A 15,482-nucleotide genomic window follows, 5' to 3' on the forward strand; every position below is an offset into this window, starting at 1 on the left:
GTGGTCTCTTCTTGGGGGTGCTTCCACATGAGCTAGAGAAAGCCCGTAGGTGTCTTCCTCGTTCCCAACCCAGAAGCCAGTTGGGTGCAGCTGCAGGCAAGCTTAATCTCTCGGTGGCCAGCCCAGGAATGCATTGAAGAGCAGAGCAGGTCCCAGTTTACAACCAGTGCAGGTCCACAGGAGCTCCAGTCCAGGTCCACAGGAGCCCCATCACTAAACCTTTGATAGAAATCAACCCAAACCAAACCCCCCCTTCCCTCCCCCCAAAAACCCCGACCCCCAAAGCCCCCAACCCAACCAGTATTTTACATTTTGGTTAAAAACACCGAGGAGAGGATTGGTGTCCAGAGATGATGCCCAGTCAAGCCCAGTCCTATTGCTTCCATGAGTTTTGAGCAGGTCCTTCCATAATTGTATAGGCACTTGTTAGCTACGGTCGGGCGGAGAACCCATCCCTGACGTTCCCAAGGCGCGCTCAAGCTCTGCGAGCCCCGCAGAAGGTCTCTGCGGCCGCTCCCGAGGCCGCGGGCGAGCGGCAGGACGCGGAGCTGATCCAGCCCAGGCCCTGCTCGCCGCCGCCGCCGCCAGGGGTGCCTGCCCAAGAGCCGCGGCGTCCAGCTCACATGGCGATCTCGGCCCCGCCGGCGGAGCGCAGGCTCTGGTCGTCGAAGCGGCGCCGGACGCTCCTCCTCACCGCGTCGGCTCGGCGGTACGGCTGGTTCCGAAGATCTGCCGGCGGGAAAGAGCTCCTGGTCACGGGGCGCGGCCGGGCCCCGCGGCGCGCGCCCGCGCCCACGCCCGCGCCGCGCAGGAAAGGCCTTGCTGGAAGCCAATCAAAGCAGCTTGTGGAGGAAGAGGAGAAGGGACTTCACCCCCAGCCAGAGCGGAAGTGGAGCGAAGTATCGAGGTGCCCTTTGACTACGTGCCCAAGCGGCAGGTAATACTGGTGGGATGCTGGGGAGGTGAGGTGCAGTTAGGCCAGCAGGTTAGTGTCAACATCTCCTCGCCCCCTGGTCACTGACATCTGAGTCGTCAGCATCTGGGAGCACCTCCTTGCCCATGGTCATGAATGAAGGCAACATCAACCCCAAGTGGTTTGCTCGAGGTGTGCCTGGGGCTTGCTCCTTCAGCCTCTAAACACTAACATCTGGGAGCATCTCCTTGCTAGTGGTCATGAATGAAGGCAACATCAACCCCAAGTGGTTTGCTCGAGGTGTGCCTGGGTCCTGCTCCTTCAGCCTCTGCACACTAACATCTGGGAGCATCTCCTTGCTAGTGGTCATGAATGAAGGCAACATCAACCCCAAGTGGTTTGCTCGAGGTGTGCCTGGGTCCTGCTCCTTCAGCCTCACACTCACAGGTGTGTTTGAGAGGCTGTTTGAAGGAGCAGGACCCAGGCACACCTCAAGCAAACCACTTGGGATTGATGTTGCCTTCATTCATGACATGGGTGAGGAGATGCTCACAGATGTGTTTCTCCTCACTAGTGGTCATGAATGAAGGCAACATCAACCCCAAGTGGTTTGCTCGAGGTGCACCTGGGTCCTGCTCCTTCAGCCTCTGAACACTAACATGTGGTTTGCTCAGGGTGTGCCTGGGTCCTGCTCCTTTAAACAGCCTCTCAAGCACTAATATCTGTGGGCATGAGAGGCTGTTAAAGGAGCAGGACCCAGGTGCACCTCGAGCAAATCACTTGGGGTTGATGTTGCCTTCATTCATGACCACAGGTGAGGAGATGCTCCCAGATGTTAGTGTTTCTCCTCACTAGTGGTCATGAATGAAGGCAAAATCAACTCCAGTTGGTTTGCTTGAGGTGTGCCTTGGTCCCGACCCTGTCCCAAACACTAGGGTGAGCTGAAGGAGTTTTCTGAAGCAGGATGAAGCTCACTGGAGATGTAGGCCCCAGGTGCAATGGTGGTTAGTGATGTCAGGATGAGTCTATGCTCCCTACAACCCCATTTCTCTAAGAGGGTGCCCTGCTCTGCCTGGCCCTGCCCTGCCCTGCCGCTACCAGCTTGCAAAGTCCCGGTCCTGCCCCATGCCACCATCTCAGCCAGCTGCAGAGATGCTTCTTAAGCTGAGGGCAGTGGAGTTGTCAACCTCCTTCCTCTTCACTGGCAGTAAAGCCCACCCTGAGCCACCCTGCTGCTGGGGAGGAAGAGAAGGGAAACTGAGCATGCAATGGATGGAATGATGGAGAGAGCTGGAGATGGACACGTTGAGGAGAGGCTGTTACAAGCACACATGGGACACCTGAAGAGCAATTCATGGAACTATTGAACGGTTTGGGTCAGAAGGGACCGTTGAAGGTCATCTAGTCCAACCCCCTGCAGCAAGCAGGCTTTGAGTCAAAGTTTTTCTCTTCTGGAGAACGAATTTCTGCTGGCTTGGGCAACCTCCACCTCAGACTTCCTGGCTGCCCTACAGCCTGCTTTAAACACAACTCCCAAACCTCTCAGCTCTCGGTGTACCCCAGCAGAAGGCACCTTTGCCTGGGGGCTGACCTCTCCCAGAGCTTCTGCTTGTCCATCTCTCACGCCCCAGAGCAGGAGCCAGCTGAGGAGAGCAGAATATCCAGGGAACTATGGGGCTGAAACATCTCTGTAGGGGACCTGGTTGACTATCTCAGGCTAAACGTGGAGGATAAAGGGCCAAAACACTGCTGGCCTTGGAGGTGCTGGGTAGGAGGTTGGACTTGATAATCTGATCTTAGAGCTCTGTTCCAACCTTCCTGAGTGATTCCAGGAGTTCTAGAATTCCATGGGGTTTAGGGGTTTATCACTTCTGTGATTTCTGTTCCTTCTGTGACTGCATGATTTCATGGTCTGTGACTTGTGTGATTCTAGGCTGCTAGGATGCTGTGCATCCTAGCATCTGACTGCATCCTCTCGAGGATTCTGTGATTCTGATGTCTAGGATTCCTGTGGCTCTGGGAATTCTGGGACTTGGTTCGTTCTGATTTTATGATTCTACAACTGTTATGGGTTTAAGGTTCTTTTATGATTCTACAACTGTTATGGGTTTAAGGTTCTTTTATGATTCTACAACTGTTATGGGTTTAAGGTTCTATGGTCTCTAGAATTCTACAGTCTTAATATTGTAGGATTCTGTGACTTCTGATCTCCATCGTTCTACAACTTCTGATTTCTATTGATTTCTGATTTCTATTATTACAGGATTCTAGGATTCCAGGATTCTATGATCTCTCTCATTCCAGGATTCTAGGATCTTATGATTCCAGGGTTCTATGATCTTATGATTCCAGGATTCTATGACCTCTTTCATTCCAGGATTCTAGGCTTTTTTTATGATTCCATGATTCCAGAATTCTATGATTTTATGATTCCAGGATTCTATGACCTCTCTCATTCCAGGATTCTAGGATCTTATGATTCCAGGGTTCTATGATCTTATGATTCCAGGATTCTATGACCTCTCTCATTCCAGGAGTCTAGGATCTTATGATTCCAGGATTCTATGACCTCTCTCATTCCAGGATTCTACACTTTTTTTTATGATTCCAGGATTCTATGATCTTATGATTCCATGATTCTATGACCTCTCTCATTCCATGATTCTAGGATCTCATGATTCCAGGATTCCATGATCTTAAGATTCCAGGATTCTGTGATCTCTCTCATTCCATGATTCTAGGATCTCATGAGTCCAGGACTCTATGATCTTATGATTCCAGGAGTCTATGACCTCTCTCATTCCATGATTCTATGATCTTATGATTCCAGGGTTCTATGATCCTATGATTCCAAGATTGTATGACGTGGCCGTTTGAGGCTGTGCCTTTAAGGAAGGGGCACACTGGCTAAATGTTTATAAAATATTTTGGTATTCTAAACGAATTTCATTGGCCAAGTAAGGTGGGAGGTGAGATTGTTAGACCCAGGGGAGCTGGAACTTTCTCTCAGTCTTCCTTTCTTCGCTGTCCCTTCCACACTGGACTGCTTCTGGGCTTCTTGCCAAGAGATAAGAACTAACTCACTCCCTGTGCTTAGGCCTCTGCTGGGCTAACTCCCCTCTTTTCTCTTCTTCTACCTCTTTGGGGGAGAAGGGAGGTAGAGGGGTGAAGGGGGCACAGGGGGAAGCCCCCTCTGTTGGGGGTCTGGTTTCTGACTGTGTTTATTTGCTGTATATTCCTGTATATATTGTAAAATCCCTGTATTTGTTGTGTTACACAGAATCTGTTTCCTTGTAAAATATACTCTCATTTCTCCGACTGAGTGTTAGCCGCGGTTTCTTTCTCAGTGGGGGAGGGAAAGCAGAGCCTTTCCTCTCAACCCACCACATATGACCTCTCTCATTCCATGATTCTAGGAGCTCATGATTCCATGATTCTAGGATCTCATGATTCCAGGATTCTATGACCTCTCTCATTCCATGACTCTAGGATTTTGTTCTCTCTCTCATCCCGTGACTCCAGGATTTTTTGCCTCCCCAGTTCCATTGTGGTATGATTCTAGGGTCTGATTCCCTGATCTCTGTGATTCCAGGACTCTACACTCTCGTGCTTGCTCTCCAGTGTCAGGATTTCGCTGCACGTACAGCGAGGGCGAAGGCAGCCGCCAACCAAGGACCCCGTGGGTCCCCTGCACCACAGCAGCAGGTGCCAGTCAAGGGGGTGGGGGGAGGCCCTTTGTGCTCTCACCAGTATTACTCTTAGCCACAACTACCAGCAGGCTGCCTGGCATACAGAGAGAGGAGGAAGCTAAGTAAAAAGTGATGCTTGCCAGCTCTGTGTATCCTCCACCAGCGGTGTGCTAGAAGCAATCCTTACCCTCGAGTGAACATTGGGGAATTTAGTGATATTATTCTTCTTTAGGGCTAAACAGAAACAAAAGAAGAAAACAAAAAAAAAAGAGAAACAAACAAACAAAAAAAGAACACAAAATGATGGTTAAAAGTTAAAAATGGGATGGGGGGGTGGGGGGAAATAAAACCCAGAGAAAAGCAAACGAAGAGCAAAGTCAGCTTGGTGCTGGTAACTCCCAAGCGCGTTAGCCAACGGAGCAAGAGAGGGGCCAAGGCTGCAAGAGGAGGTTAGACACCGCCAGGAGAGGACAAGAGGGTCACCCTCACCTCTCCCTACCCAAATTCCAAGCTGCTTTGAAGATTGGCTCCAGGAAGAGAAGAAGACAGCAGTTAACCCCAAGGTGCAACCAGCCCTTGAGCTGACCGACAGTTCACTAGAAGCATTCGGGTGGCAGAAGCGGAACACTGTTGTCTCCTCAAGCTTCTGAGGCCTTCAGGCAAGACAGCAGTGCTGCAGGACGTGCTGGGTTCAACACATCCATCCCACACTTCACACCACACCCAGGTTGTTCAGTTCCATGTCAAGCTTTTCTCTTGGTTGGCTGGCTCCCCCTCGACCTTTTCTGTGGCTGTGGCACGTCACTGGGTCACCCAAACTCTTGCCCTTCCCTCTCCCACCCCTGCTTTGCTCACCACCCGGCACCACACAAAGCCCAAGCGACCTGGAACTTGGTTTAGTGCTCAGCAAACCTCCTTGACTTGATGTAGAGAAAGCTGGCATGGAACTGAAAGAGGTGAACTATGGATGTGACCAAATGAGGGAAGAGCTCAGGCTGTTTGTAATCTCATGCAAACATGCAGGTGCTGGTTAAAAGATCTAAACCCACAAGACCCCACTGCAGACCCCATTACTGCAGACAACCAGCAAGTGAACCCCCCCCACAAAGTCCCACCACATGCAACCCCTGGTTCTGCTGCGGAGCAGAGCTGATGGAGGACATGCACTGGACAGAGGGAACCTGGCAGACAGAGGAAGGGCTGTAGGCCAGGGGAGATGACATAGAAAAGCCAAGTGAATTGTCACTTTCTGCTTGTTTGCTCTTTAAAAAGTCCTGTGACGCTGCAGGAGACCTGCACCAAAGCAGCCCACGGCATATGGAGGTGGTCTAATGGCCAGGGGGGCGTTGGGTCGATGCTTGGACTCAACCGTCTTAGAAGTCTTTTCCAACCCAAACAATTCTCTGATTCACACATGGGATACCTGAGGGTCAGTTCACAGAACCATTGAATGGATTGAGTTGGAAAGGGACCTTAAAGACCATCCAGTTCCAACCCCCCTGCCGTGGGCAGGGACTCCTCCCACGAGCCCAGGTTGCTCAAAGCCTCATCCAGCCTGGCCTCGAACACCGCCAGGGATGAGGCGTCCGCAACGTCTTTGGGCAACCTGCTCCACCGTGACCTCCACCACTTGCTGTTCTATGACAGGAAGGGTGAGTGATGCCTTTGGAAGGTAGGGATGGCCAACAGCATCTGCAGAACATTGATGGAACAACAAGTCATTGAACCAAGGTGAACATGCAACACGAAGTGACGGAAACACAGGTGAGGGCGGACGCCGGACGTGACTATACACTCAACATTCACATGATCCTTGGCTGGAGAGCCAGAGGGATGGAGAAGTGCCAAAAAGAAACCCCAAACCCCAACAACAGAGAATCTACAGCAACCTTCCTGGGTTCTAAGAGCATCAGATGTGAAAGAGGAAATAGTTTAGTAATGGAATTCCTCAGTGAGGACGGGGTCGCAGAAGAACCGAGAGCCCCGCTTGGCCGTTCGAGCGGTAAAGGGCACAGTCTTCAGCACTGCATGGGAATAACAACAGCCAAACAGACAAACAGAGCCATCAGAAGCTGGTTGCTCATGTTAGTACCACGTTAGTGATCCCCTCATGGACACCCAAGGACACCTGGAGACCTTCCAAGCAATGCTCTGCCAGCGCTGAGCTTCAATAGGGTCATGACAGCCAGGGAAGTGTAAGATTCTGAGTGCCCCTTTGTGGTGCTGCATCCCTGCGAGTTGGGTCTGGGCAACTAGGCTTTGAGTGACCCTTCCCAGTGCTGCATCCCTGCTTGTTGGGTCTGGGCAACTAGGCTTTGAGTGACCCTTCCCAGTGCTGCATCCCTGCGAGTTGGGTCTGGGCAACTAGGCTTTGAGTGACCCTTCCCAGTGCTGCAGCCCTGCTAGTTGGGTCTGGGCAACTAGGCTTTGAGTGACCCTTCCCAGTGCTGCAGCCCTGCTAGTTGGGTCTGGGCAACTAGGCTTTGAGTGACCCTTCCCAGTGCTGCAGCCCTGCTTGTTGGGTCTTAGGAACTAGACTCTGGGTGACCCTTCCCAGTGCTGCAGCCCTGCTTGTTGGGTCTGAGCAACTAGGCTTTGAGTGATCCTTTGTGGTGCTGCACCACTGATTGTTGGGTCTTGACAACCAGACCACCCTCAGTGTCAAGCTTTTCTCCCTTCACTCCAGCCTGAATCTCCCTCATTTAGTTCAAAGCATCACCCCTTGTCCTGTCACAACAGGCCCTGCTCAGAAGCCTGTCCCCAGCTTTCTGATTGCCCCCTTTAAGCACCTAAAGGCCACCAGAAGGTCTCCCTGGAGCCTTCTCTTCTCCAGGCTGGACAACCCCAAGCTTCCAGGAGTCTGCAGGAGTTGTAGAAGCAGGAGCAGATTAGATATTGGAGTCAACTCTTGTAGGAAGCTATTAATCAAGGTTCCAAAGGGTTGTGAGAACTTCCAGCATTCCAGCCCTGTCATCTGGCTGCCCTCACTGAGTGGTGAGACAGTTCTCCTGCAGGAGAAGAACCTCATAGGAAGCTCCATTCAGGAGCAGCAGCCAAGGAAATCCTGCCCAAAGACCTTGTTCTGAGCTTCTGTGCAGTGCAAATCAGTGACTGCCAGGCCTCCAAAAGGTTACAATCCTGATCCTTCCACAGCACAGGTGGAGAACCTGCAGGAACATCCAAGTGCTGCATGGATTGAAGATCAGAGAAGACCTCTGACTGACTCCTGAGCCAAACATGGCTTTAAGGAGATGGTTTTTGCCAGCCAATATCTGCACCAAGGTCTTTCCTGGGTTGGGTCATGACAGCAGGTTCTCCAGCCCCAGGGTGGGATCTGAGGAGGCTTTGCTTCCCCATCTGAGGAGCATCACAGGTTCTGTAGCCCCAGGGTGGGATCAGAGGAGGCTTTGCTTCCCCATCTGAGGAGCATCACAGGTTCTGTAGCCCCAGGGTGGGATCAGAGGAGGCTTTGCTTCCCCATCTGAGGAGCATCACAGGTTCTGTAGCCCCAGGGTGGGATCTGAGGAGGCTTTGCTTCCCCATCTGAGGAGCATCACAGGTTCTATAGCCCCAGGGTGGGATCAGAGGAGGCTTTGCTTCCCCATCTGAGGGGCATCCTCGGGCCATAACTCCTTGAGGGTTGACTAAATGCTTGGCTGTCACTGTTAGTGTATTCCAATGACCACGTGGGCTCTTGGTGACATTAAGCAACCATCACTCATCTCATTTTGGGGGACAAAAAGGGGTTCTGGGAAAGATCTCCACAGCATGCATGTCCCCCCCAGGGCATCAGCCTACTCTAAAGGCCAGAGAGTGAGCTGGAAGAGAAGAACTAAGAACCTGATGTGCAGGCAGGTTACTGGGGGTGGGTTTGTTAGATGCCATCAGCAGAAGCTCCTACACTTGACCAGTGTCATATAAAGAAGGTCCTAAGCTCTGCTTGAGAGGAGGCCCTGAGAAGCAGGGCAGAAACATGTCAGTGTCCTTTGGGCAAGGGGCTGTGGGGTGACAGGAGCCAGGGTGCCATACCTGTGATGATGTCCTCGATGGCCCCGTCCTTCCCCTCGTACACGTGCCGGTTGTCCTTCACCTGCCGCCGGCGCAGCTCCGCAATCAGCTCCTGCTGCTGCCTCTTTGTTTTGTGGGAGGGAGACTGCAAGCAAAGAGGAGAGGACATCCCAGGACCACACAATCACACAACTGTTGAGGTGGGAAGAGATCTTTGAGATCATCAAGTCCAACACTTGCCTAGAGCTCACAGTCCCACCACTACTGCTGCGCTACCACCACTGAACCACGTTCCCAAGTGCTATCTGCACACATCTCTTCAACACCTCCAGGGACTCCACCGCCCCCCTGGGCAGCCTGTTCCAGGCCTTGGTAACCCCTTCTGTGAAGAAATTGTTCCTCATGTCCAACCTGAAGCTCCCTTGGCACAACATGAGGCCATTTCCTCTCATCCTGTCACTTGTGGCGTGTGAGAAGAGACCAACTTCCACCTGGCCCCAACCTCCTTTGAGGTGAAGGAAAGAGCCCTGGGGCTGTGGAGCCTGGAGAAGAGCAGCCCCAGAGGAGACCTGAGCAGTGCTCAGCAAGAGATAAAGGACCTGTGGGGGGCAAGAGGCTAAGGCCAGACCCTTGTCAGTGGTGCCCAGGAACAGGACAAGGGGCAGTGGGCACAACTGGAAGCCAGGAGGTTCCATCTGAAGATGAGGAGAAAGTTGTTTGTTGTGAGGGTGCTGGAGGCCTGGGGCAGGCTGCCCAGAGAGGTTGTGGAGTCTCCTTGTCTGGAGAGCCTCCAAAGCCACCTGGCCATCGTGATGCTGGGCAAGCCCCTGGTGTAGCAGGGGGGTTGGACTGGATGATCTCCAGAGGTCTCTTCCAACCCCCAGCATGCTGGGGTGCAGAGATTTTGTGACATTTGTGACATTTGGAAGGAGTGACCCTCAGCTACCTGCTTGCCTGATGGTGAAACACCAGGTGACACCTCTGGTAGGACCCAGCAAATGCCAACTGTCCCACTTTGCAAGAGAGGAGTGTGGTTAGCTCCTGTCCATGGAGGGATGTCTTCTCTGGGGACCTTCAGACCTGCCTGGACACAATCCAGTGCAACCTGCTCTGGGTGACCCAGCTAAAAGCAGGACTGGGTGATCTCCAGAGCTCCATTCCAACCCCCACCACGCTGGGGTTCTGTGAAGGATGGGCAGCCATCAGCTAACCTGGCTGAAAGCTGCTTTGCTCTGGAGTGTGTGACCTACTTCCAAGGCTTCTCATCACTTGGAATGGGAGCTCCACACTCTGACCTTTGAAAAGCATGAGGAGTGCAAGGAGAAGAGGGCTTCCTTCCAAGGGAAAGAGCTTAGCTTGGATTAAAGATCCAAACAACAGCTTTGGGAAGTGGCTCTTGTGGAGCCAAAGGAAGGTTTAGCCTCCATCTGCCTCTTTCAGTTCAAACCATCACCCCTTGTCCTGTCACAGCAGGCCCTGCTAGGAGCACTGTCCCCTTCTGCCAGGATCGGTGCTGGGGGCTGCCTGGACCCATGTGCAGGATCTTGTCCTTGGCCTTGTTCACTGTTATGAGGCTCATAGATTCATAGAAGGGTTTGGCTTGGAAGGGACCTTAAAGATCATCCAGTTCCAACCTCTCTGCCCTGGGCAGGGACACCTTCCCCTAGCCCAGGTTGCTCAAGGCCTCATCCAGCCTGGCCTGGAACACCTCCAGGGTGGAGGATGCATCCACAGCCTCCCTGGGCAGCCTGTTCCAGTGTTCCTCCAGCAAATGATAGACTCACCAAATGGTTTGGGTTGGAAGGGACTTTTTAAAGCTCTGTAAGTAAGCAGGGACATCTCCAACCAGAGCAGCTTGTCCTACCCTAAATATCTGAGGTGTTACCATCAGGAGAACACCCAGAGGAGGTAACATGAAGCTCCTTTCCTCAGCAACTCCAAGCTGGCCAACTGGAAGTTTTCACAGGGAGCTGAGGTTCCTGAACTGGTAGGAGAGCCATGAATGTGATGGCTCCTGCCTGTGACACCCATCCCTGCCATACCTTTTGGTCCTGTTGCTCCATCAGGGCTTCCTGCTCCATAAGTTTTTCCATTAAGGCTTGTTCCTGCTTTTTCCTCAGCTCGTTCTCCTCTTCTGCTTGCTGTTGGTTACAAACCCACAGGTTAGAGCTTCCCCTTGGTGCAGGAACCTCCACACTGAGTGCCACCAGCTCTTGCTGCCAGGGGGCTTGCTTAGGGGCAGCAGTGTAGCTGCCTGGGAGAGCCCTCCCTAGGTGACACAACCCATCCTCTCCCAGTCCCACACAGGGCTGAAGGTCCAACCATTGAGATGTTCAATAGCTGAGGGTTCCTCCACGGTCTCAAGACAGCTGTGTTGGCTTCCAGCCCTGAGAATAATCCCAACCCAGCTACTGGTGCTGCCTCGGGCTGGTGGTGTCCTGCTGTTGGGGATGGCTCACCTCTCTCCAAAGCTAGAGGGAGCTCCAGGATGGGCTTGGGAGACCCGAGCAACACAGGCACCGAGTCAGAGAGGAGGAGGAGGAAAGGGAAGGAAGGGAGAAGGGAAAAAGGAAAAGGGAAGGTAAAAAAAAGAAAGGAAAGAAGGGAAAGGGAAGGGGAAGAAAAGGAAAGGAAAGAAGGGAAAAGGGAAGGGGAAGAAAAGGAAAGGAAAGGAAAGAAGGGAAAGGGAAGGGGAAGAAAAGGAAAGGAAAGAAGGGAAAGGGAAGGGGAAGAAAAGGAAAGGAAAGAAGGGAAAAGGGAAGGGGAAGAAAAGGAAAGGAAAGAAGGGAAAAGGGAAGGGGAAGAAAAGGAAAGAAGGGCTAAAAGGAAAGGAAAGAAGGGCAAAGGGAAGGGAAAAGGAGAAGGGGGAAGGGAAGAAGGGAATGGGAAAAGGAAGGGAGAAGGGACAAGAGAAAAGAAGGAGAAAGGGAATGGGGAAAGGGAAGGAAAAAGGGAAAGGAAAAGGGAATGGGGAAAGGGAAGGAAAAAGGGAATGGGGAAAGGGAAGGAAAAAGGGAATGGGGAAAGGGAATGGGGAAAGAGAAGGAAGAAGGGAAGGGAAAAGGGAATGGGGAAAGGGAAGGAAGAAGGGAAGGGAAAAGGGAATGGGGAAAGGGAATGGGGAAAGGGAAGGAAGAAGGGAAGGGAAAAGGGAATGGGGAAAGGGAAGGAAGAAGGGAAAGGAAAAGGGAATGGGGAAAGGGAAGGAAGAAGGGAAAGGAAAAGGGAATGGGGAAAGGGAAGGAAAAAGGGAAAGGGAAAGGGAAGGAAGAAGGGGAGAGGGAAGGGAGGAGAGGAGAAGGCTGCAGTGTACCTTGTAGGCCTTCACAAAGCGGACAAACACCGGGAAGAAGACGGAAGGCGGGGTGGTCTTGGGGTTCTCCCCAAAGTACTTGACAGCATCATCGAAGGCATCCTGCAGGAGGCAGAGGTTGATGTGCTGTGAGCATTCCACAGCAAACTCACCCCCCTCTGCTGCACCAGCTGCTGCCAAGGCTCCAGCATCCCCCCACCTGTGAGACCCTTAGTGAGAGGGGCAGGACCTAGAACCATACTGGTTTGGGTGGGAAGGGACCTTAGTCCATCCAGTCCCTGTGCCCTCAGCAGGGACATCTGCAGCTGGAGCAACCTGAGCTGCAATGGGTGCAGGAAATCTCCCCCCTCTTTGGGCCTCCTGAGCCAGGGTCTCAGTGGTGTCAAACATTCCTCCCTTCTCTTTAGTCTGCATCTGCCTCTTTTAGTTCAAACCATCACCCCTCGTCCTGTCACAGCAGGCCCCGCTAGGAGGACTGTCCCCTTCTGTCAGGATTGGTACTGGGGGTTGCCTGGACCCATGTGCAGGATCTTGGCCTTGGCCTTGTTCAATGTTATGAGGTTCACAGATTCATAGAAGGGTTTGGGTTGGAAGGGACCTTAAAGATCATTTAATTCCAACCCCCTGCCATGGGCAGGGACACCTCCCACCAGCCCAGCTTGCTCAGGGCCTTGAACACCTCCAGGGAGGGAACATCCACAACCTCCCTGAGCAGCCTGTTCATGTGGGTCCACTCTCAAGCCTGCCCAGGTCCCTCTGGGTGGCATCTTGTCCCTCAGGCATGCCAACCCCCCACCTATCTTGGTGCCATCACCCAGCATGCCTGCTCCTGGCACTGCAAGTCAGGAGCAATCACACAGCGCCGCTGCAGCTTCTCCTCCCTGCGTGTCCTTTGTGGTGCCACCTGCTTGGCTGACTGTCTCACCCAACCTCTCCCCAAAGCCAGTGGAGGAAGCAGAAGTTACCTGGGCAATTTTGGCATCATCCTGCAGTTTCTTTAGCTTCCCCTCGTTGTTCTGAATGAACTCCTTCAGCATGGTGTTGTGGTCGTGCATGGTGTACTCGCGCTTCGTCAGATCCAGGCCCCTCTGCAGCTCCTTCACGTCCAAGAGGACGTTTTCAAGAGACACTAGGACAGAAAATCAGCCAGGTTGGAACAGAACTCCAAGACCATCAAGCCCAACTCATCACCCAACCCTATCTAATCAACTAGACCATGGCACTGAGTGCCTCATCCAGTCCTTTCCTAAGCACCTCCAGGGATGGTGACTCCACCACCCCCCTGGGCAGCACATCCCAATGGCCAATCTCTCTCTCTGTGGAGAACTTTGTCCTAGAATCATAGAATCAACCAGGCTGGGAAAGACCTCAGAGATCATCAAGTCCAACCTAATACCTAACACCTCCTGACAACTAAACCATGGCTTCAAGTGCCACATCCAAGCCTTTCTTGAACAGCTCCTGTAGCAGTTTAGGCTGGGTGCCCCCCTGCTGCTGCCACAGAAGACACACCTCCGGTGCCCCCAGGGTCCAGCCCAGTGGGTGGACACAGGGAGCTGTGTGTTTCATCCCATCGTGTCCTGCTCCCTGCAAAGCCACCTGCAAAGTCCTACACTTGCTCTTTCTTCCCTCAGTGCTCCTGTGGGAGATGCTCCCTATCTGGTAATGGAGGGAGAGCCATCTCGAGGCCTCTTGGGGCCTGGCCAGGCCTAATGCCAGGAGGAGAAGGGGGAAGGGCAATCTCAGATCTGGCCAGCTGAGATTAGCCTAACAGTGGAGGGGGGGAAGAAAGAGCCCTGGGGGGTTTGGGTGTACCCTCAGGTGGGGAAAAAGGGGAGTGCTGGGAGGCTCCTGGGTATGCTTTGGGAGCTCCTTTTGTCACTGTGCTTGTGGTTCCCTGTAAACCACTCACTGCTTTTCCATTTAAACTTTCCACCACTTCTGCAGTCCCTCTGTCTGAGTCTCAGTTTGTGGGGTTTTTGCCCTGGTGGGAGGCAAGGGAGGATCAGCCCTTCAACCCACCACACCTCCAGGGATGGGGACTCCACCACCTCCCTGGGCAGCACATTCCAATGGCCAATTACTCTTTCTGGGAAGAACTTTCTCCTCACCTCCAGCCTAAACTTCCCTTGGCACAGCTTGAGACTGTGTCCTCTTGTTCTGGTGCTGCTTGCCTGGGAGGAGACAATCCCCACCTGGCTACAACCTCCCTTCAGGGAGTTGTAGAGAGCCAGAAGGTCTCCCCTGAGCCTCCTCTTCTTCAGGCTAAGCAACCCCAGCTCCCTCAGCCTCTCCTCACAGGGCTGTGCTCCAGACCCCTCCCCAGCTTTGTTGCCCTTCTCTGGACATGTTCAAGAGTCTCAATGTCCTTCTTAAACTGAGGAGCCCAGAACTGGACACAGGACTCCAGGTGTGGCCTAACCAGAGCTGAGCAGAGGGCAGAATGACCTCCCTGCTCCTGCTGGCCACAAAAGATCAAGCCTAAAACAAATGCAGCATCACTGCTGCTGTGCAGGCAGCTGAACCCACAGCCTGCACAGCTCCCCTCCAGGAGAGCCTCCGCAGGCCACGGGTGGTGAACCCCTTCACGTGGCACCTGTGCCAGCAGCACTGGCCAGGCCCAGGAGGGTGCTGGTACCTGCAGCAGCCTTCTCCACGTAGTGAAGCTCGTTGTAGAAGAGGGACACGTGCTGGTACTTCTCCTTGACCACGTTTGAGATGTAGTGCAGCAGCGTCTGCTTGCGGTCCGTTGACTTCGTCTCCAGGAGCTGGGGGAGAGACAGCACAGAGGCTGCTGGGTGGAGGTGCAGCAGGCTCCAAAGCAAAGGGATTCAACCAGTGCTCAGCTTCCCCTGGTGCTTCTCCATCTGATAAGGCCAGCTGTTGAAGCTCACTTAGTCATAGAACTGTTTGGGTTGCAAGAAGCCTTGAAGGTCAAGTCCAACCATTAACCCAGCACTGCCAGGTCACTGCTAAACCAGGTCCCACAGCACCACATCTCCACAGCTTTGAAACCCCTCCAGGGATGGAGACTCCACCACTGCCCTGGGCAGCCTGAGCCAGGCTTTGACAAGCCTTTTGGGGAAGAAATTGTTCCTCATGTCCAACCTAAAGCTCCCCTGGCACAACTTGAGGCCATCTCCTCTTGTCCTACCACATCATTTGACGGCTCAGCAGGTGGCTTTCAAGCTGAGGTCTGCAGAGCCTCTGAAGACATACATGTGCCTTCTCCTGAGCACCTCTCCAGAGCCATGGGGAGCAAAGCAAACTGCCCCTGCCTGGCAGGGAGCACCTTCCTCATTGCCACTCTGCCTTCACCACTGGAAAGCACTGACCCAAGGCCTCCAGCAGCCACCTGCTGAGCACATGGAACACCTCCCCCCACCCCCAACAAGCCGCCTCTGGTTCACCTACCAGGTCTAAACTCTGTAGCTTAAATCCATACACAGCTCCTCTCTTACTGCTGTTCATGTAGTTCCCAAGAGCCAAGATGATCTGCCAGGATGAAAGAGAGGAGAACATGAACACATGCATGGAGCTTCAGAGGAAACCTCTGGAA

General features: G+C 53.1%; 1 protein-coding gene across 2 annotated transcripts in view; it reads right to left on the bottom strand.

Moving 5' to 3' along the window:
- Positions 1-619: 619 nt before the first annotated feature.
- Positions 620-15,482, bottom strand: part of FMNL2 (formin like 2) — a 194,968-nt gene continuing 180,105 nt past the window's right edge. Inside the window, exons 20-26 of one of the 2 annotated variants that reach the window (XM_054177567.1) lie at positions 15,338-15,418; positions 14,562-14,691; positions 12,889-13,052; positions 11,924-12,025; positions 10,653-10,751; positions 8,632-8,755; positions 620-729 (exon numbers count right to left, since the gene is read on the bottom strand). In XM_054177567.1, coding sequence (XP_054033542.1) covers positions 620-729; positions 8,632-8,755; positions 10,653-10,751; positions 11,924-12,025; positions 12,889-13,052; positions 14,562-14,691; positions 15,338-15,418 — 810 coding nt within the window. Of the gene's footprint in view, positions 730-4,645; positions 4,837-8,631; positions 8,756-10,652; positions 10,752-11,923; positions 12,026-12,888; positions 13,053-14,561; positions 14,692-15,337; positions 15,419-15,482 lie in introns of those variants that run through there. The other variant, XM_054177575.1, reaches the window with a different exon arrangement.

This window comes from Dryobates pubescens, chromosome 2 (assembly GCF_014839835.1).
Source record: "Dryobates pubescens isolate bDryPub1 chromosome 2, bDryPub1.pri, whole genome shotgun sequence".
Classification (NCBI taxonomy): domain Eukaryota; kingdom Metazoa; phylum Chordata; class Aves; order Piciformes; family Picidae; genus Dryobates; species Dryobates pubescens.